The sequence below is a fragment of the Tetrao urogallus genome, assembly GCF_951394365.1.
Source record: "Tetrao urogallus genome assembly, chromosome: 2".
Taxonomy (NCBI): domain Eukaryota; kingdom Metazoa; phylum Chordata; class Aves; order Galliformes; family Phasianidae; genus Tetrao; species Tetrao urogallus.
The window spans coordinates 92,563,429-92,585,222 of record NC_136814.1 but is presented as its reverse complement, the minus strand read 5'-3'; the positions used below and the strand labels follow the sequence as shown (position 1 = coordinate 92,585,222).

The 21,794-nt window shown below is 38.7% G+C and overlaps 1 protein-coding gene across 1 annotated transcript; it reads right to left on the bottom strand.

The window, feature by feature from the left end:
- Positions 1-1,302: 1,302 nt before the first annotated feature.
- Positions 1,303-20,450, bottom strand: COLEC11 (collectin subfamily member 11; the record flags this gene model as incomplete). Its single annotated transcript, XM_079550219.1, has 6 exons — positions 1,303-1,694; positions 1,861-1,956; positions 3,275-3,328; positions 3,993-4,064; positions 13,817-13,888; positions 20,321-20,450. 6 exons carry the CDS (start codon positions 20,448-20,450, stop codon positions 1,303-1,305), a joined length of 816 nt encoding a protein of 271 aa, XP_079406345.1.
- Positions 20,451-21,794: the final 1,344 nt, after the last annotated feature.

Here is a 21,794-nt window from a genome sequence, read left to right as displayed (position 1 = left end):
CAGATAAATATACTGATTGCTATGTTATACAAAAGAACATTTCTCCTTAAAAAATAGCATAAAACATTGTGTAGGGTATTCCTGGAAAAAAAAAAAAAAACGGTCTGAGATTTTGTAGTCTTTCTATGCCTAACAGTGAGAATAAGATGTCATGCAACTGGCTCCTAGGAAGATCCAAAGTAATTCATTTCCTTTGTGAAATTATGTTGCTGACTTCTTAAAATATACATCACATTTTCCATCATATGCAATTGAGTACATAAATTATTTGTGCAAAATCACATTATTGCTATATACATAAACAGGAGAATTTTGGACAATTTTGCTGCTTTTCAGGAGGTCACTCTCTCAATCTGAGTCACTATATAGGCTTTTTTCCTGCCAAAACAATTAGCTAAACCACTTCTATGAGATTCGTTGTCCACTAATGTAATTTGCCTTAAACAGTGAAGGGTCAGTATTTTGTTTGTTTTGTGTAACATGATGTACCAGGATCATCTTTAACAAATGAGAAACACTTTAAAAAAAATAATTGTTTGAGGCCTTAAACAGTTCATTCACTGAATCATTTTCAACTAAAGATAGCAGAAAACCAAAATCTTTTACCTTTACCCAACCAAAGCACTCATCTGGCATGGATCCCTCTTTCTGTACTGAATTACATGAAGTTAATCCTCCGCCAGCACTAAAACTGTTTACTGAAGGGCCTTCTCATGATATATCTGTGAATATTTTAATAAAGAAACTGTACAAAATTGGCAGGACTCTTAATTTATTGACAAGGCTTGGCTACTTAAAAAAAAAAAAAAAAAAAGAGTTGTAACACCTTTACATCCCAAAAAAATAGTAATATTTGTGCTAATTAACTGGAGTATGCAAATTATTTGTTTTCTTGCTGGAGTATCCCTGTAGTGCTACAAGCAATTAACATCTATAACTATTAAATTTGCTAAGGTAAAAGAATATTAAGAATCTATTTCTTCAGAAATGATCACTCTGAAAACTAGAGGCCAAATTCACACCATCACACATGTTAAATGCTTTGAGGGCAGAATTTAGCCCCAAACTACAGTTTTCTCTAAATACATACGCTCTTCTACAGAAAAAAAACAATCTATATCTTACTCATCAGTGCTCTTCCCTTCTGAAGGGTAAATACCGATATTTGAAATACCTAAATTGTATTTACAGCTGTACAACACTGATGTCACATATGTGTAAAATATTACTTGTACTCTATAAACATGGGCTAACTTATACAACCTGCTTAAAAACTTTTCTTAAAATAAAGAGCCAGCAAGCTTACACGTTTTCTTTATCGAATTCACACACAAAATACATGGTAATATGACATGCAACGTCATTCCACCCTCCAGATGCCACCATCTCCACACAGTCCTCCTCATCGTAGGCATTGTTGGGCTCCCCACTGCGCCACTTGTTGAAGGTCTGCATGGGTGACCGGTCAGAATAGACAAAATTTCCCTCTTTCTCTAGGTCGTTAATCCCAATGAAAACTCTGGTGAGCCCAGCTTGGTTGATGTACGAGGCAATCAGATTGTTGGCATTCTCATCCTTGGGCATGCTCAGCGTCCCTCCTCTTCCATGGCAGTAGAGCTGGGCTTCCTTGTATCTTTTTTCTTCCTTCACCAGCAGATAAATCTTATTATCTGTCTCACGCACACCAGCAACAGCTGCGGGGGAGGGCAGTGCTGAAAAGTGAGCACTCGCATTTCTATAAACCAACTTACTGTACACCCCAAAATAACTTCACAAATCCAATGCATGGCGATACTCTCTACGAGCAATTCACCATTAAAATGTAGCAATGAGAAAGGAAAATATATAAAGTTAGCCTACCATTTTTTATGAATTTTAGTTCTGTCGTCAGCTGGGCCACTTGGATATCCATTTCACCAATAGCCTTCCTTAGCTGGCTACACTCACAGGGGATGCCTATGAAATGAAACAGACATGCTGAAGTCAAAAAGGTGTCTAAATTCAGTAATTATCTAAATAACTTCATGAAAAGGCCCAGCTGGGCAGCCCTAGGGGACGTCTGCTTCACAAGTAATGGTCCGAAACCTGTAGCCTTTGCTAATATGTGCCATCATGATTCTCACAGTTGTCTGAATCTAATCATGACATCTCCTTCCTCTGAAGCTTCAGTTCTGTGTAACTAGGGCTAATCTGAACACAGAGAGATATCCCATGTCAAAAAAACAAAACAAAACAAAATAAAACACTAAAAACATCATATTTGGGTGAAATTATCATCTTCGGTCTTTTCCAAAAAGCACTTTATCCAGAGCAAAAATCTACAGTTTCTTGTTCACCTGTTCCTCATAAGGAATCTAAAACAGTAGATCAAAAAGGCTAACGTTCTAACCATGTATTGCACATAATTAGCTGTAAAATGTAATTCTGTACTTTTCAAATACAGAAGTTACTGTACCTCTTCCAGTCAAAGAGCAGAAAGACATCTATTATGCCAAATTGATATTGATTTGACAAAGATAATCTGAACAAGAATACTAAAAGGATAATTGTTACTTCTATGAGTTCAGATCTCAAAAAGAGAATAAATTACAGTTTCCAGTTCTATATGCAATTATTCAAATCTGCATTTAACTGTGCAATTACTCCATGTAGATACCTAAATCTAAGTGCCATGTAGTTGAACTATAAGACTGCCCTTCAAGACAATACCTGGCTCAAGAATTGAGTGACAAATTATGTTCTCATAAGAAAACTAACTGAGGCACCTTTAGTGCACTCTGCTAGGAAGGAACAAAAATGGGCAAAATCAGGAGCCACTTTTCTAAGGCTTACATTTATTTTTTTTTGCCAGACTTCCACCTTTTCTTCTGGAGGACCTTTATTCCTGCTAAGCTCCTGCAATGATACCCAGTGGAGGGGCATGATCTTCTGACCTGCTCCTTTGTGTTGGCTGGAATCCTGAGCAGACTATACAGAGATTTCCCCTTCCATCAGTGGTGGATGATACTGAGAGTTGCACTTCATTCCCACTGTATTCACCAAACCTCTGAGTAGCTCTGAGACACTGTTTGAAAAAATACACTACATGTCCAGCATCTTCGATATTATTATTATTTTTTTTTTTAAGTAATTTGAAAATATCACTGTGAGGAGTAGCTATCTAAATATTTATTTATCATGATTTTTCTCAGTATTTTAAAAGACACATTTTTTGTGATGATGCCTGCATGTTCTTAAATCCTTCACATCGTAGACAAAGTATGCCATAGGTTACCTGGGTCACCATTAGGACCTGGTGGTCCTATGTCACCATTATCTCCCTTTTCACCTAAAATATGAAAAAGAATATAAATTTAAGGAGGCTTTTTCACTAATAGTTAAACACTTTTTTTTTTTTTTTTCTCCCTCTAGTAACAGGCAAGTGTGAAAAGTAGAAAAATGCCCAAGGAAGAATAAAAATGTTTCTGTCCCAGTCAATCCACAAAAAAGGCAAACCAAACCTATGAATGAAAAGAATATGTACTGATATCACTTTCTTTTTTGTGAACTTCACAGAAGCAATAAATTCAGATCTTGTAGACGAAAAGGGCCATATACACTATATTGCAATCTAAATCTAGATTCATAATCCAGATGCTTAGGTAAACATGGTTGGTCCAAATGACCAACCCTGTGGCGTATGCGAGATCAGAATTCAAGTACTGTGGCTCCTAGAAGGATACCAAAATACAGTGTCTTCCTATCTACTCCTCTTAACTGTCCACACTTATCTGTTAGGATGTAAAGCTCTTAATTTAACCATAAACCAGGATGCTCAAATCTTAATGCTTCTATAGAACAAAAAGTAACTGCTCAACAGATCTCAGCCAATAAGTAGTATCTCATACTGCAGTCAGCCAACTATGATGAAGTCTAAGAGTAGCTAACCAAACACAGATGATAACATTTTTTCATCTAAAACACAAATGGAGAGGCAATTGCACGGAGCATACCTTTTGAACCAATAGGACCAATTTTTCCATGCCGTCCCATGCTGCCTTTCTGTCCTTTGTCTCCCATTTCTCCTACATGTACCAAAAGACAAAACACATTAACAGTGTATTCTGATTAATTCAGATTCCAGCATATTTGCAATACTAGATTTTTCAGTGAAGAAATATACGCTATAAACCCAACATTCATTGAACTTCAGAAGTTCAATTCACTCCAGGTGACTTTAAAGCAGTAAGCAGGTGCAAATGAAAACAGATCTTGGCTGAGATCCACTGGAAAAACATTTTACAAACTTCTATCAGATGATCATGCCAAAATAATGTTGACAGTAAGGGAGGATCCCATCAAAAACATACGGATCAATGTATTATGGAGTTGAAAAGACCTAAGGGGTCCAAGCACAACAAATACTTGTGAAGTAACTCCACTGCAGCTGAGTTACAGTAAGGCTGAATTTGGGCTTTGTTGCTTAATTTTTCCGTAGCAGTCGCATCTTCATTCTTTCTTACATTCGAAGACTATATTAAAGAAAAATTAAAATGAATGGAAGTCATATTTGAGCACATGCACATGCTTGTACAAATGTGAAGTCTGATACAAAACAGAAATGTTAGATGTTACTAATTTTAAACATGCTTCAGTAGAATACTTCAAACAGCACTTGTAGCAAAAAAAGCTATTCAAAAATCATTTTTCTTAGCTGTGTTTTTGCAAATTAAAACCAATCACCCCCCTCTCAAGGTGAATTGAAATTGTCAGCAAATCTGCTTGAACCAGCCACAGCCACCTATCTGTATATATCCCTGACGTATAGCCAGAAATCAAATGTAAGACAGCCTGATTCACTTACTACGCCTGACTTCAGCCTCTTTTCTATGAATTGTACCTTCCTTTGCAATATGAAGCAAATATTAGAATGGCTTCAGGAGAATTTGCAGTGGAACAGACAGTTTCTTTCCCATCACTGTCTTTACAGACCAAGCAGAAGCATTGCTACTAATAAAGTGTGTGCCATAGTCCAAGTATTGATGTAATAGAGCTGAGCTCCTCCAGAGCTCAAATGATAAAACAGATGAAACCTGCCTGTTACATCATGCAGCTTTTCTGTATGGCATTTCTCAAACATTATGAAAAATAATTATGTTAATGACGTAAATCTGAGAGAACTTAGCCTATAATAGCAAAGCCTCATTCTATCATTTTTTTCTTGCTTTATGTAGACTTTCTGAGACCTACAGAATGAGAACTGGCAGTCTGTTACAGTGACTATTTAGCAAATTTGTCAGTTTGCCTAATTCTGCTGCTACTATAGCCTTAAGGAGACTCAGGAAACAATACTATATATCCATGTATGTTGGTGATACTCTTTCCTGAGTGAATCAATGCTCTGCCATTCAGATTTAAGCCTCTTTGTATCATAACGTCAAGAAAAAACATGGCTTGGAGGCTGCAGAGCTGTACAACTACATCATATGAGGTAGATTCCCTACTGTACCACACAACATTAACAGAGAGAAGAGATGGAGGGACTACGAAGAGAAGACAAATGCCTCCTGAAGATCCCATGTGAAGAAACACAAGACTGAGACTGCTTTAGGAAATATGGAGGCAGTTGTTTCAGTTAAGACTGTTTTTCTGGTGTTTTTTTTTTTTCCTTTTGCTCAAAGCAATGCCTGTTATGCACTACCCTGCTATAAAAGACCAAGGAGAAAATCAGATGTATTCAGAGGAAAATCTACCACAAGGATCCATTAACTGAAACTCTATAAACTGTCATTGCTCAGCCTCAGTTCTGGAACTACAACTGAAGATCTGTTGTCAGGATGTGGGATTCAATGCACCAGGACAGACAACTGCTTAATTTCTATACTTTTAAAACTGGATAATTTTATGACTGACTTCATCATTACCTTTAACTTAATGACATGTTTCAGAATATAAATTGATTACCACCGGAGATGTCTTCCTCATTACTACAAAAATTCTTAAGCAGCCATCAGCCGAAGGCATATGACTCAGAAAGAGGTCAAATGAGAAAGGTCAAAAGGACGTGGTGGAAAAAATGAACAGGAACCAGCAGTGTGCTCCTGCAGTTCAGAAGGCCAATGGTATCCTGGGCTCCATCAGACGAGGGGTGGCCAGCAGGGACAGGGAGTGTCCCTCTTTATTCTGCCCTCATGAGGCCCCATCTGGAGTATTGTGTCCAGGCATGGGGCCCCCAGTACAGAAAAGGTGTAGAGTTGTTGGAGAGGGTCTAAAGGAGGGCCACTAAGATGATCAGAGGACTGGAGCACCACTCCTATGAAGACAGGCTGAGGGAGCTGAGCTTGTTCAGCCTGGAGAAGAGAAGGCTGCAATGAGGTCTCCTTGCAGCCTTCCAATATTTAAAATGGGATTATAAATGGAGGGGAATCACCTTTTTACAGGGGTAGACAGTGACAGGACAAAGAGGAATGGTTTTAAGCTGAAGGGGGGAAGGTTTAGCTCGGATGTCAGGGGGAAGTTCTTTAGTATGAGAGTGGTAAGGTGCTGGAATAGGCTGCCCGGAGGAGTCTGTAGATGCCCCAGCCCTGGAGATGTTCAAGATCAGGTTGGATTGGGCCCTAGGAAACCTGGTCTAGCACCAGATCCAGAGGTTGGTGCCCCAGCCTGTGGCAAGCAGGTTGGAACTGGACGATCCTTGAGGTCTCTTACAACCCAAGCCATTCTATGGCTTGTTGGTCTAATTCACCTGGCAAGTCCTACAATCAGTTTTCCTTTGTTTCCAAAAAGGATGAGATTCAGCCTCTACTCAAATTTTTATCTTCAAGACCGCAAAATTGTTCTCTTATTCATTATATTCTTACTGAAAGAATGGAAATAACCCACTCAGCTGCTGATTTACTTTCTGGATATTGCTTCAGTCTCAGAATAGATTCATGGTTTGCTTCAAAGACATATTTCCAAGGAATTGTGCAGATTAGAAAAATACTGACTGCAACTAGTGGATATTTATCCAATAGAGATAGCATAGCCAGAAAGTATTTCCTTGAAAAACCTCAAAAATATTCCAAACTTCCAAATTGGGATTACAGTAGTAATGTCAGACGCTATATTTGAAATGAAATAAACATATGTCTATAACACATAAATGAAATATAATATATAAAAGGACATCACATTCTTTCTCATAAATACTGCCCAGAAGATGAACAACTTACAGAGTAATTGCCAATAAGAACTACAAGATCTGCTCAGAAGTAAAAAGTGCGCTACCTCAAACAACAAAGACATACATTAAGTCCCTTGTGCTCATTAAAGAGGTGTTTGGATTAGCTTTTCTCTTACAGTGAGTAACCCCAGCTTCTACTCCAGGGGCTTGCTTATTCTGCTTCTTCTGCAGAATAAATCAGATAGCTTCAAGAGAGACCCATCTGCCTTGAGGGTTTCAAAAGTTTTAAAACCTTTTAAAAAGTCCTTTTCAGTGGCCCTATGATTGCCAAAAATGCAGCCTAAAGAGTCTTAATGAAATCAGGAAGTGAGAGCTGGAAAGAAATGAGGACAATGAAAGAAATTAAGTCTCCATAGACCAAAAGTAGGAAGCTTCACTGAGAGTTAGAATGGAGAATACGAAGCAAGTCATCTGTCATCTCTCAGATGAAGGTGATATACATTGGAACCAATTATAGAAGACATAAAGGATTTTAGGGGGAACTGAAGAGAAAGGAATTCTAATTGATCTTCTTGTTGGCCTTGTCAGTTTCACAAACAAGAGAAGAAATAATAACCAGAGATGAATGGTGGGCCGCACAACCGGTAAAAAGATGAGGGCTTTGGCTCAGTGCAACACTATAAAAGGGGTGTTCATACAGTATGGCCAGTTTCTTCAGACAGAACTAATTGGAACAGAAAATAGGGCATAAAACTACTTTTAAAAAAGAAGGTGCCAGAAAGAGAAATCTAGTAGAAACTCAAATTCACCATTTCACAGCTAAATTGAATTGAGTCGTGTCAAAGAGAAAAAGAGAATAGTAGTTTACTTCCCAAACATGAGGGACAAATTCTTTATAATTTGACATAGTGGACATCACAAAGATCTACTTTCATCATAAGAGTCCCAAGCCAGACCAAAACTCTGTCAGCTCCAGTGCCATCTTTGACAGCAGTCAGCAGAAGATACTTACAAAAAGAATACAGAATAAAAAGAATAAATAAAATATAGAATAAAAAAAAGAATAAAAGATACAGAGGTACAGTGTCTTCCACAGTACATCTTAGTCTTGCAGCCAGTATTCCCAGTGCAAATATTTAGCCTGACTTAAATGAGAATAAAAAGTATTTTTAAAAGATATAATGATGTTATGGCATAGTAGTTATTCAAGTATCTTCCCTTTTTAGAACTACTGGCAACCAGAAATCCAAAAATTCTGAATACCTACGTGGCATTTCACGTGTTTGGGACAAACTCGTCTCACCCAGCATTAGCCACCTGAAAGTTAGGTTTTTAAGCTATTTATCTAAGTTTCTCTTGTGATTAATGGAGAAAAACATCTCTTAGCAGTGATCCACCCCACTCATGTGAGACAGGTAGTTTAGCAACAAAATGCATCTTTAAAAGCTCTGAGAACAAATGGAGGTGGGGGAAGAGGAAACTGTTAACAGCTACCTATACTGACAAGAAATTAGAAAGACTAGAAAATTTGTAACAGAAGCTAAAGGTAGTACCAAAAATAATAATAAATAAAATAAGTATAGGAAAGCAGTGAAAAAGTCTTAATCATTTTGAAGTTCTGCTGCTAAGGATTTCAGGGTAGTGTTTGAGTTTTAAGCAACAGTTCTATTGTTTGGCGACTCGTAAATATACATTAAACAGTGTATCCCTAAGGTCCCTATTCTATATATTTACTTACACTGAAGCCTATGTTGAAGCCTATTTTGTCCACTCCGTTTAGTACAGGTTTTCTCAAAATCCTACTGATTTCAGTTGGATTTGGAAGATAGTTTTGAATTAGATACCCACTTTGTGAATCCGCAGCTGCCAATGTCAGGACTTTTATGTGGAATTTTGCCTGCAGTGCTCCTTAGCGAGCAATAAATTCATGTAAAAGTTGACTCCAGAATGTAAGGGATTGATTGATTACATATTAATGAGCAATCAGTAATATTAAAATATAAATTAAGACGTTATTACCTCTCCTTAGAACTTGATTATACAAATGACTGAGCACTCTGGATCCAATCCAGTTAAATTAATGACTCCCCTCTCATACTTAGAGGCTATGTCTGTACTAGTAAACTAAATGCCTGGGACTGCTCCCCAGCACTGGGAACCAGCTGGCCGAGAATGGTGCACTCCATAATCCTAAATCATCTTTCTCTTCAAAATAAGGTAATCAGTTGCAAGCTGTTCATTGTGTTAGTTCCCAGAACATGTCTGAGAATTGTCTGGGAAAACATTAGCTGACAAGCTGAAAAAGAGCCTGGAGCATCTTCCATACGAGGAAGGGCTGAGTAACCTGGGTCTGTTCAGCCTGAGGAAAAAAAACAACTGAAGGGGGATCTGATAAATGTTTATAAATATCTAAAAGGAGGTGGGAGGTAAATGGATGAGGCCGGGCTCTTGGTGGCATGTGGCAATAGGACATGGAGCAATGGCCTCAAACCTGAACATAGGAAGTTCCATACCAACATGTGGAAGAACTTTTTTTTACAGTAAAGGTGATGGAGCACTGGAACAGGATGCTCAGAGAGGTGGTGGAGTCTCCTGCTATGGAGATATTCAGGACCTGTCTGGATGCCTACCTGTGTGAACTATTGCGGGGAATCTGCTTTAGAAAGGGGGCTGGACTCAATGATCTCTTGAGGTCCTTTCCAACCTCTGCAATTCTGTGAAGTCACACCAGAGGCTGTGTTAACACTGCAGAGGTAGAGACTGTTGGGTCCCATCCCAAGAATATCATACGACTGTGCTTAACATTTTACTTGATCCAGTGGTCTACACTTTTCATAAGGACAACACAGTTTTATATTCTGCTGACACGCTATGCATCATAATTGACCTATACAATTAATTAAAAGCAACGGCAAAAGTAAGTGAATTTAACCTTAATCAGTGCCCAAAGACATTGGGATATCTGATGTCACCCTGAAACATCAGGACACGCAGAAACAGATTTATTTCAAGAAAGCATCAGAAAGTTTTAATGTTTATGAGGGTCTGAATTACTAAAATATGACAATATTATGAAGAAAGAATACGATGGAAACATTTGCAGCACTTTCTAATTCTGAAGTGTTCGTTGCAGGTCAAATGTACCATAAAAAAAACCCTTTCTTATGTATTTTATTTATTCACTGACTATTGTACTTCTAAATTCAAGAAACTAAGCGAGTTTCCTTACAATGAACTTGCCTAAGAAACAAAACTGAGAAAGGAAAGTGAAAAAAAAAATGCTGTGATTCTGATATTGTAAATTAACACCAAAACAGAAGAATTATAATCTTTCCCTCGTGTAAGCCAGCACTTATTCAAATAGTAGTGACATACAATGAAATGTAGCAGTTTCTATCCATAGAAGGAGATGAATATTAGCCCAATAACACATCAATTATCAAGCTTCAATAAAAATATGCTTAAAAACTACAGGGGGCCATATGCATTAACATCAAGACTGAAGTTTAACAGCATACTGAACAGAAACAGAGCTTCTGTGATCATCCAAGTGTGCTCACAGAATGGGACAAATGGAATGTGAGACAATAGTATTATTCATCTTTCATTATTGACTAAGCTATGTGTTAAGTATCTGGATCATGAGACTAAGCTTTATACCAACTGCGAGTTTAAAATAGTTAGCCAAGACTATCAAGGGCATTAGTGTTATATGCCCAAGAGGACAAAAATAGTGCTAAAAGGCAAAGCCAATAGCAGATCACAAACGGATATTTGATAATCTGCTCAGGAACAGATGCTGAAGTGGTTATTTCTGATAAAACTATGGTGAAATTTCTTACTATACTAAAATGAAGCATTTACTAAATATTACAAGTCTATACACATGTCAAGTCAAATTCGGATAAGCAAGAGAAAAGCAGAAAAAATGTGGCTACAGAAACAGTAAGGATTATTGTACTGAAAGCGCTCCCTGGAAAAATGTGATATAGAATGCATTAATATTCAATTTTGTTTCATCTCTTTTCTGTTTTATGTACATTTCTCTTGCAGTGAATGTTCACTTCAATGTTTCTTCATCCATTCACATCAATATTTTGAACATACTGACATACGAAAACTGGAAATTTCTAATTATTTATCTAATTATTCTAATTATTAGAATTGAGCTTTCCTTAGAATGATTTTCTAAGTAAATGCAATATTGCATATAAAATTATATAAATGAAATGTTACATTGTGGAATTGATTCAACAAAATGCAAAGCTGAAATAAATATTTAAGACCGTACAATGGGAGAGATTCTCCAAGTCCCCATGAAAAAGGTGATATGACCACTTGCCCATCTGAAATACCAGTGAAAAACGGTTATAACCTGGGAAACAAACAGGAGAAACTGGGAGTCTACTTAATGACATCAGCCACTCAGATATGATGGGACAGCAAGCACAATGGAAGCACACAGGTTAGGCTGGGCACACAGAGAGGCTAATAAAAAACAATATGGAAGTATTCCTTAGGTATTCAGGGATGAAGTGAGATAGGAAAAAGTTCAGCTGGAGTTGATCTTGGCTGGGTATATGAAAATAGCTTGAAACACAGTACAGGTAAAGCAGCAGTAAAAATCAGACTGAGGACAGCACAGGCACTCTGATTGGAAGGAAACAATGATAAAACAGATGGACAATGCTGAGATACTTGGTACCTTCTTTGCTTTTGTTTTTACTGGCAAAGTGTTCTACTGGATCTCACATCTGGTGATAGAAAGTGGGGAGGAGATGCTACCCATGTTAGCCGACAATTAAGTATACTTAAGTTGGACACACGTCCATAGCACTGGTGAGAAGGCATCCAAGGGTGCTAAAAAATTCAGCTGAGCTGCTGCAAGGCTGACAAAATCTAATCAGTAGCTGATTATGAGTGCCACTCTTCAGGAAGTTGGTCCTGGGACCAACAGTGTTTAAAATCTTCATCAGCGACAAGAAGGAGTGGAAGGCAGCCTCTGTGAGTCTGCTGGCAATCCCAGGAGTGGTTAGTGTGCTGGAGAGTAGCGAGGCCAGTCAGATGACCTTGACAAGCTGCAAGAATTTGTTGACAGGAAATTCAGTCAGACCCTGAAACGCTCCACACCTGGGATGCATAGGCACACTGTGGCCAATGGCTGCCTAGAAAATTGCTGTGCAGAAAAGGACCCAGAGATTTTTGCACCTTCAAACAAGAGAGAGAAAAAAAACTGGAGTCCAGCTGAAGAAAATCCTTTTATTTAGCCTAAAGAAGACAGAGGTAAGGGCGGAAACCTAATTTCATTCTTCCAGTACAGGAAGTTTGCAGAGAAGATGCACCTGTCTCTTCTGAGAGATACATAGCAAAAGGACGAGAGACAATGATCACACACTGCAAGCAAGAAAATTTTGATTGACCTTAAGGAACACATATTTCACAACAAGACTGGAGAGCAAGCCAATCAAAAAGATTGTGGAATCTCCATCCTTCGAGATTTTCAGAAGTCAGCCAGACAAAAACCTTGAGCAGTCTCATCTAAATTTGAAGCCTGCCCTGCTTTAAGCAGAAGATTGGACTAGAGACCTCTATATGACCTTTTAACCAAAGTTATTCTGTAGTACTTTTACTTCTCTTCATGCTGCATTACCCTGCAGGAGTTAAAATTTTAGTTTCCAAAATTTTTTATGACAGTTGTCTTTGAAGGCTACATCTCCATAAGTAAAGTACACAGACTTAACACACACACACACACACACCCCTCAGGGAGTTGTAAGTTTCTCAATGAATTTTAGGGGATGAGCTCTACCCATGGTTCTTGGTCTCAAGGGAGACTGCGGAAATAAGATTTCCGTATCTGCCCAAAAGTACTTTGTAACAGAATACACATCACTGAAAGGAAGAATGAATTACCACTGTGATGGATTTGAAAAGAGGCTTGCAAATTCAGTTTGGTAAGAACTCCGACATTCTAATGATAGGAATGTCAAATGTTTCATTTTAGTATTTAAATAAAAGGTTTTGACTATTCCTAATGTGTTTTTTTTTTTTTAGTATACGCATCTCCTGGAGAACACTTGAAGGTCAACTTTCCCTTTTTCAGGAGAACAAATGTGAAAAGACAGAATTTCTTGTAGGACAGAAATGCTCTTTCTCCTAGCTCTATAACTTAATATTGTTGAACTCCATTCCTCTCAAGAGCTCAAAATATTTTTTGAACTACAACATGAACAGTTTTAATACCATCTTCCCATAAATATCACTGAACTATGGTCTAAGAAATGTGAAATCAATGATGGCCATCCCTGCCTATTATGGCTTAATGCCTTCCCACAATGGTTTTAATTAAGGTGCTGAGAATATTCATATGTACAAACAGAAGGAAACCAGGAAAGCAAACCTCATGATTTCTTCCCTCTGCCTTAATTTGAGGATTGCATTTACAGTGGTTATTATGATACTTAAAAAAAAAAAAAAAAAAAAAAAAAAAAATTTCCAAAACTTTTTGCACCTGAAAGCAAAATTCAGTTTACAAATAAGCTTATAAGGTACATGGAAACATCTAAGAATGGTTTAATCATCCAGTGGAGGATGCCCATCATCATTGCCTTGCAAGAAAAGGCAGCATTTGGTAAGGAATTACTTTCAAAATATCTTCTTTAACAATGTTACCTTTTTCTCCTGGAGGGCCAACTCTACCTGGACGACCTGGAGCACCTTTCTCCCCCTTTTCTCCGGCCTCCCCTATTAACATAAAAAGAAATAAAAAGAAGAACCATATTAAAAAAAAAAAAAAAGAACTATTTTCTATTGGCGTTAGTGACAAGAGCGTCATTTTCTGTGCTGAAAATACAAACCTACTAAAGAGAGAAAAAATAAAAACAAGTGAAACATATCTTGAGAGCTCTGAAGCACAGAGAATAGACTTTCCTGCAATGAACGTAGACACCGACAAAACCAAAGTCAATAAGTTTCTGAACCCTCAAGGCTCCAGTCAACACTACAATGACAACACTACAATTTAGTTAAGAAAAAGCCTCAGAATCAGGCCTCAACTCAACACATAACCTCCTGTTTCCACATTCACCAAGAGCATCTTCAGTACACAACAAACATTGCCTCTTTATAGCAAAGAATACCAGAGGACACGTTTAAGTCCCAAGTGAAAATGGCATAGCCATAACTTAAAATTACCAAAAAAAAAAGTTTATATCAAGTACTGAGTGAGAACAAATCTATAGGATAGCACTGCTACATCCATCATTTACTGGATCATTTCCAAGCGTGGAAAACTGTCTATTTAATCTGCATTCTCACTTACACATATATATCACGCCTTCTGATTGTCACGGTTTGAATCACCACAAAGTAATCACTAACTATATTCACAAGACTCGCGTCACATTATATGCATTGAGCATATTTAAACATAAAAATATGTATGGAGCAATTGGACAGATCAATACAATGGGAAAGGCATTGCAACAAAAGCGTGACGATGGAAGGATCAGCATGATAAAAAGGTGCTATAAAGGAAGAAGATTGCTCACATGTATCAGAAGACTCTAGGTTCACAGGGGAAAGCTTCACCAAGGAAGGATCTCCAACCAGAGAACCCTCCCCAGCTAGCTGTCAGCCCTTAAATGGGGTCTAAGAGAGCTGCAGCCAGGCTCCACTCCTTCCAGTCACACAGCTGAATTGCCTTCACCTGTGTCCCAGGGCTGACTGGGTCCTTGTCCCAGGTGATCCATCAGTGGTTCAGGCCATGATTCAACAGTTCCCACACAGTGTGCCTACCTGGTGTCTTTCATTGGAGTCGCATAAATTGTTTTGTCCCCTACTATTGTTGTTTTCCACTTATATAAATTTAAAAAACTCTTAGGCAAATAGAAATTTAAAGAATGATTGCTGCGGTTTAACCTGGCAGGTTGCTCATCACCACACAGTTATTCGCTCACTCACTCCTTCCCAGTGGAAAAGGGGAGAGAACGGGGAAAAAAAACGAAGAACTTATGTGTTGAGATAAATCTACTTACTAAGATAGAGAAAAGGATAATATTATGACTATTTATATACATGTTTATACAAACGTATACAATAAGTGATACACAAGCAATTGCTCATCATCGCACAACTGATCCTCAGCTACCCACCCAAGCAGCAGAAGAGAAAAAGATGAACTCCCATTCCTTTCAAAACTCCTTCTATGTGATGTCACACGGGATATGTGTATGGGATATCCCACTGGCCAGTTGAAAACAGCTAAGCTAATTCTGTTCCCTACCAGCAACATGGACCCCTTGCTGAGCATAGCCTTTGCTCTGTACAACATCGCAAAGCAGCAACTATAACCATCAGTGTGTTATCAACACTTTTTTTCTCCTAAAACCAGAACATAGAATCACACCAGGCACCCTGAAGGAAACAGTTCTGTCCCAGCTGAAATTAAGACAACAATTTAAATAACTATCTTTATTAAATAGAGTATGTAAAAGAACAGAAACTTCTACAGCTTCCACAGAAAAGAAAACATTAAGATCAAAAATCTGGAGCTAGCACAACAGCTCTGTAGCACAGGAGAGGAGAGTGAGCATCAGCTGCCCTTGAGGAAGCCAAAGCAAGCACCATAACAAGAAGGTCAGTGGTTATCTTGTTCCCCTCAAGCTCTGTGACATAGCTGGAAGGTACATTTTAGAGAAGGACTATAAAAATGACACATAAAAACAAGCTGAAATTGCACATTTCTGATTCGCAGCCTCCGGCACTCACTCCTTATTGTACACATAGGTGGCTCAGCCCTCCATCTGTTTCCTTCTTCAGGCTGCCAGCAAGCTCCAGACCAACTCTCCTGTCTTCAGACATGCAAAAATAGGCCACTCTCTGACCTTAATGAGGACAAACTCCACATAATCCCCAGCGAATAATACTGTTAGTAGGAAACAGGCTATTATTTGGCACATTTGGGAACACCACTTCTTTATTACCAAGTAACCAATAGGTTCTGTATGATTGTCTTTCCCTCCTCAGGGCTGGTTATGAGTTCTTTGCTTCCCAAAGATAAATCCTGACAATGACTTTTCCCTGCTCTCTGGAGGCTCAGAGCAGGCTATTACAGCCTATTGCTTTACACGTTCTTCAGAGTGAAAGCTGCACATTAGGGATCAATAAAATAGATCACTCTTGCTTCAGGCCATTACATTTGCCTGCATTTATTCCTATAATAAGATGACACCGCATTCCTTAGTGAGAGTGTTTAAGAAACTTTGCCTGTGAAGAGATTACCCCATTACAGGTCCTGCTACAGACTACTTAGCAAGTTTTTGTTATTTTGTTTTAAGCAGCAAGACCTTTGCTATCAGGAACTGAGCAGTGGTCAGTTTAGCTTTGCAGTGCTACGCCCTTGTTTTTGCTGTATGTGCACTGACCATTGTGCAGGTGTCACAGCCAAAACAAAACAAAAAAAAAAAAAAAAGGTTTTTCACTAAGTAATTTTAGAAAAGAAATTATGTATCAGCAATTAACATCAACTTCTCACTTTTGAATACTGACTTATGTAAGTAAATAAACAAATAATTAAAATTCGAGAAAGATACATAGTCTTTCCAGTCCCCTTTCTGGTTTCTGGACAGTCACTGTCCCTTCAGTGCAAGAGGCTGGGGTCATGCAATTGTACTTCCCACTCAGTAGCTGCATTGTGGCTTCCTTCTCCAGCTGCAGCCATTCCTCCTGCTCAGCATCCTCCTTGCCCCTGCCTCCTGTGCCCCAGCCCCGCTATACATACACACAGCGCATCTCCCAGTGCTTTGCAGTGACAGGACAAGATGCCCAGCAGTGCTCCATGGTATTGTGATGCCCCACAATCCCAGAAGAAATCAAGCCCTAGTGCTGAACTGAGGGGCAGCAGGACCTAGCAAGCAGATGCAAGTCTGATACTGCGCCGTACTGTTATCACTGAGAGTGATCTCTCAGTGAGATCTCTCACAGTTCATACAGTAAATCTTACTATTGCTGTCATTATGCTCTTGTGAATTCATTGGGACAGGGTTTGTCTCTGATTCTGTTTGCATTCTTCCTACTTCAAGTGACACAATCTACTGTAATAAAAATAGCACACCAAATATTAACTACATGAGCTGTTAAGCATTCCTTGGCTGATGCTAACTGCCTTCCATTACTTCTGTGTGAGTAGTATCATCAAGAAAGGGTGTAAAAAAGAATATTGTTTTTATTTATGTAGCATTAACTTTTTGTGAATTGTATGTCAGTGAGTAAGATAATTATTACAGAATGGCTTAGGTTGGAAGGGATCTTAAGGACCATCTAGTCCCAATCCCCCTGTTGTGGGCTAGTTGCCACCCACCAGATCAGGCTGCTCAGGGCCCCATCCAGCCTGGCCTTGAATGCCTTCGGGGATGAGGCATCCACAGCTTCTCTAGGCAGCCTGTGCTAGGGCCACACCATTCTTTGAGTGAAAAATTTCTTTCTAACATATAAACTAAATTTCCACTCTTTTATTTTAAAACCATTCTCCCTTGTCCTATCACTATCAGAGAGCACAAAAATTTGATCCCCCTCCTGTTTATAAGTTCTGTTCAGGAAGGCCAAATGAGGTCTCCTCAGAGTCTTCTCTTTTCCAAACTAAACAAGCCCAGCAGTCCCAACATGGATCCATGGGGGATGCCACTTGTTGACCAACCTCCATCTGAACAGAGAACCCTTGACAGAAACCCTCTGGCTATGACCGCTGTCCAACCAACACTTTATCCACCAAACAGTCCAGCCTTCAAACTCATATTTCTTCAATTCTTCAATTTAGAGATAATTCCTGCTTTAGATTATGGAAAGGAGACAAAAGAAGATGACCAAAAAAAAAAAAAAAAAAGGGTTTAAAGGATTTTTCCATGTAATGTTTTTTCTTTACAATGTAGTAAGCAATACATTAGGACACTGCTATCCATTTCTTCTTCACACAAAATGCACTTTCCCATTATTAATACTATTGGTTTTCTAAAACACAGATCATTCTGTTGTCTGGATTCTCAGAGCCATAGTACTTTTCCCTCCTTCATTTCATCTTTCTCCTTTATACAGCTGAAGTTTTAGGGGGCAAAAAAATATATCAGTCCCAGACCTAAGCTGCTGACCTTAATCTCATTTGTGCCTTTTTTCTATTCTGGGTTTCTTCACTGGCTTTCTTCATTTTCCATTTCCACCTCCATTCTCATCTCATTCCCCTTCCGACATCCTTTGTTCTGTAGGGTCCTAATTGGCTTTGTGTTATTTTATTATGTCTTTTTTTTTCTCCAGTTTCCAGCCTCTCTGCTCATTCTCATTCTCTGTGCCCTTCTTCTCTCCTTCCCTTTATCTCTTCCCGTTCTTCTAAAATTTCTTCATTTCACTCCCCTACTTCGGATGCTTTTTCCTGGTGTCTTTCTCCCTCAGGCGCCAGTTGGGCTCCATTCTCTGCATCACCTCCACCTTCTCTTTTTACTTTTCACACAATCCATGGTCTCCATAAATTCTCCCACAGGTTCCCAGTACCTCCTTTTTCCCAAGTCCCATCTAGCTCATGCCTAGCAGTGGAGCAGGGTTCTGTTGCTCCATCTCTGCAGATCTTGCTCAGCCAAGAAGGAGCAGGGGGAAATCTAACAGCTGCAGTGAGAAAACCCCATTGTGGGGGAGCTGAAATTTGGGCACACAGCCACACCAGCGCTCAGTTGAAAGTAAAGCTTGGCCACTGAAATGGGTTGGAGTTGTGCCAGCAGGGTACAGCAGTATTTCAATACCAATGCTCAGTGCCAGGCCCCCTGACAGTGTAGCTGGGGCACTGATAGCTTTTTAGAGACTTCACATCAACTGGGGCTGCATCAAGCCATTTTGTGCTTCACTAAATTTGTACATCAATCTCTCTCACTTCTGCAATGCCTTCAATGCATGAAGCAGAGTGAAATCATTGGCACGTGATGGTTTTCAGCCTTCTTCGCTGTTTCCTTTTGGCAAAGGGCCAAGATTATTATTGTACTGCTTAAATGTTCTAAAAAAAAAAAAAAAGCCTAAGCTGCATATAACAGCAATAATGGCCCTTTCATAAAAATCATAGTTAAAGGTGTTAATTTTGACGGATTACACAAGTAGGGAAACTAAGGCAAAGTAGTCACAAAACTTGTCAAAGCCGCACAACTTCTCTGACCTGAAAAGCCATTTCAAAGCTCTGGTTCCCATTGGTATGGTCACCATTTGAATGATCTGTATAAGTCTGGACAACGTATATTTACCTTGGTTGTATTGTTCTTTGTATTACATAAAGATTTTATTATTTTATGCTTACTCCACAGCAAATGTCTCAGTGAAACAAATTTATTCAAGGCTTAGTCATACCTCAGAAGACTTAGATGTAACAGACCAGTGCTGTTCTTCTCAACTGGAACATTACACTCCAGTAGAAATACCACAGCCTCCATGATGGACAACTCTCTTATTGACTTACCTAGTAACGGGGCTGGGATTTCACACCATGGTGGATGTTGTTGCTTTAAAATGCTAGTTCCTCCCAAATGTTGATTTCCTACCTAAGGTACTTCAGTACATGTTTAATTGCAGAAGGATCAACAGTTTATACCATCTTCGTTGCACAATAGTTTGGGGGAATATTTTTGAAAAATGCTGCTTCACTTGACAGAAAATGTAAAAGTGCTAAAACCTAAGTTTAATTTTTGACTTCCTCTAAAAGGTAATCAAGCATTTAAAACCAATGGAAATTTAGCCCAAAGGAAGGCAAGTATAAGAGCATAACATACAAAATACTTCCTATTAGGACACTGCAAAATGGCAATGAAAATCTCTCAAGGTATAACACAGGGCCTGACTTTACGGTCTCTTTGTGTCAGTCATGAGTATAAACAGAGAGAAAAAAAACTAGGCCATGTATATCAGAAAAGCAAGCATTAATGATCAGGAGTAAGTTTGGGAAACTTTGGCATGCATTCTTTATGCCATGTTAATTTTAACAGACTAATTATTCTTAAGGACATTGAAACTTCATGTGTAAGGAGGCTACAGACTGGACAAATAGAAAACATACTTTTTTTGTCTTGTTTAGAAACCACCAGTGGTGCAAATGAGCCTGTTAGAAAGAAAGGATTAGCATTTGAATGATGAAGTAGACTTCCACATTACCTTTGAGGCCTGGGACAAGAATCTGAACAGAGCAGGACTCCTCTGCAATATGTTGAGGATATCCAGACCTTAGCAGTGACAGGAAGGCAAGGCTAATTAGAGTCACCAAGAAAACCAGATCTGTCTTCATAATGAGCACTTACAGGTCACTGACTCCTAAACAAAAGAATGAATAAACAATTATAAGAATTCCACAGACTTTCAACAGTTTTTGAACGTATGCAACATCTTTCTATGAACACAATATATTTTTGCATGCTATAACCCACACAGCACGAGAAGGATGTGTCAGGTTGCATGTAACACAGGCATATGTGAAATATGTAGCGTCACATTCAGCAGTTTGTTCTGGTGCTACAGTGGGTAAGATAAAGCTCAGGATGAATTTAGTCAAGAAAGAAATTAAGTAAAATCAATGACAGGCAACTCTGCGTTCACTATTTCTCACTGTAGGCAGGGAAAGGTCAAAGGAGAAAAATCTAGTACATGGGCTTGCACTGAAAAATGTCAGCACTTAGCTGCTGCTTAGGAGTGCATAGTGCTCTTAAGAGGCAATTCAGTAGGTGATGAGACCAACCTGCAGGCCTGAAATTTCACATCCCATCTGTCCGAGCACTGAAATTGTGCCCAGTAAATTGTCTGACACAATAGCCTTCACATAACTCAGTGAGAGTGGGATGGAGATGTATTTCACTATATCATGCAGTGAAGTTACATCAGAGCCTTCCATAAATCCTGAGAAGATTCACATCTGAAACATACCCTCACCTAAGCTTACATGTCAAATGGCTTTCCTGGCTGTGAAGAAATCTTTTGAAAACAAAGCATGGAAATGGAATTTGTGTGAAAAGACCATCAAAAGTTGATATTTAGGAGGTCTATAGAAATACTCTTAGACAAAAGTGTTATTTATGTACTTCTGGCATGTTTTTCCAGTCCTTCTTTCACCAAGGCTTTCTACTACACAAACAAGCTGAAAGTCCTATCAGGGTTTCAAGAGAAAGCATTCATATATCACTTTTTATAGCCCTGACACAGCTGCGTGAGTTTTACATCTAGAACAGGAAGACTGGCCTATATTACCCTCTGAGCCATGGGTCTCAGTGCCATATCTCCACAATTCTTCTACACCCCCAGGGAGACAATGACTTCACCACCTCCCAGAGCAGCCTGTTCCAATACATTACCACTCTTTCTGAGAAGAAAGAAAAAATTCCTTATTTCCAATATTTCAGCCTAAACTGGCCAGAAAAGAGATACCAACCCTTCCCTCATCTGAACAGTCACAGATATAGTTACAGTTAGCAATGAAGTACTGCTTCCCTAGCATTAAACTCACATTCACAATAAGATTGTCACACAGCAGAACCTTATTTTCCTCGTAATGAAAAGCTTAAAATACTATACAGGATTAACTAATGCTATATTTTTATTTAAAAAAAAAAAAAAAAAAAGAAAAGAAAAAAAAAAAAGA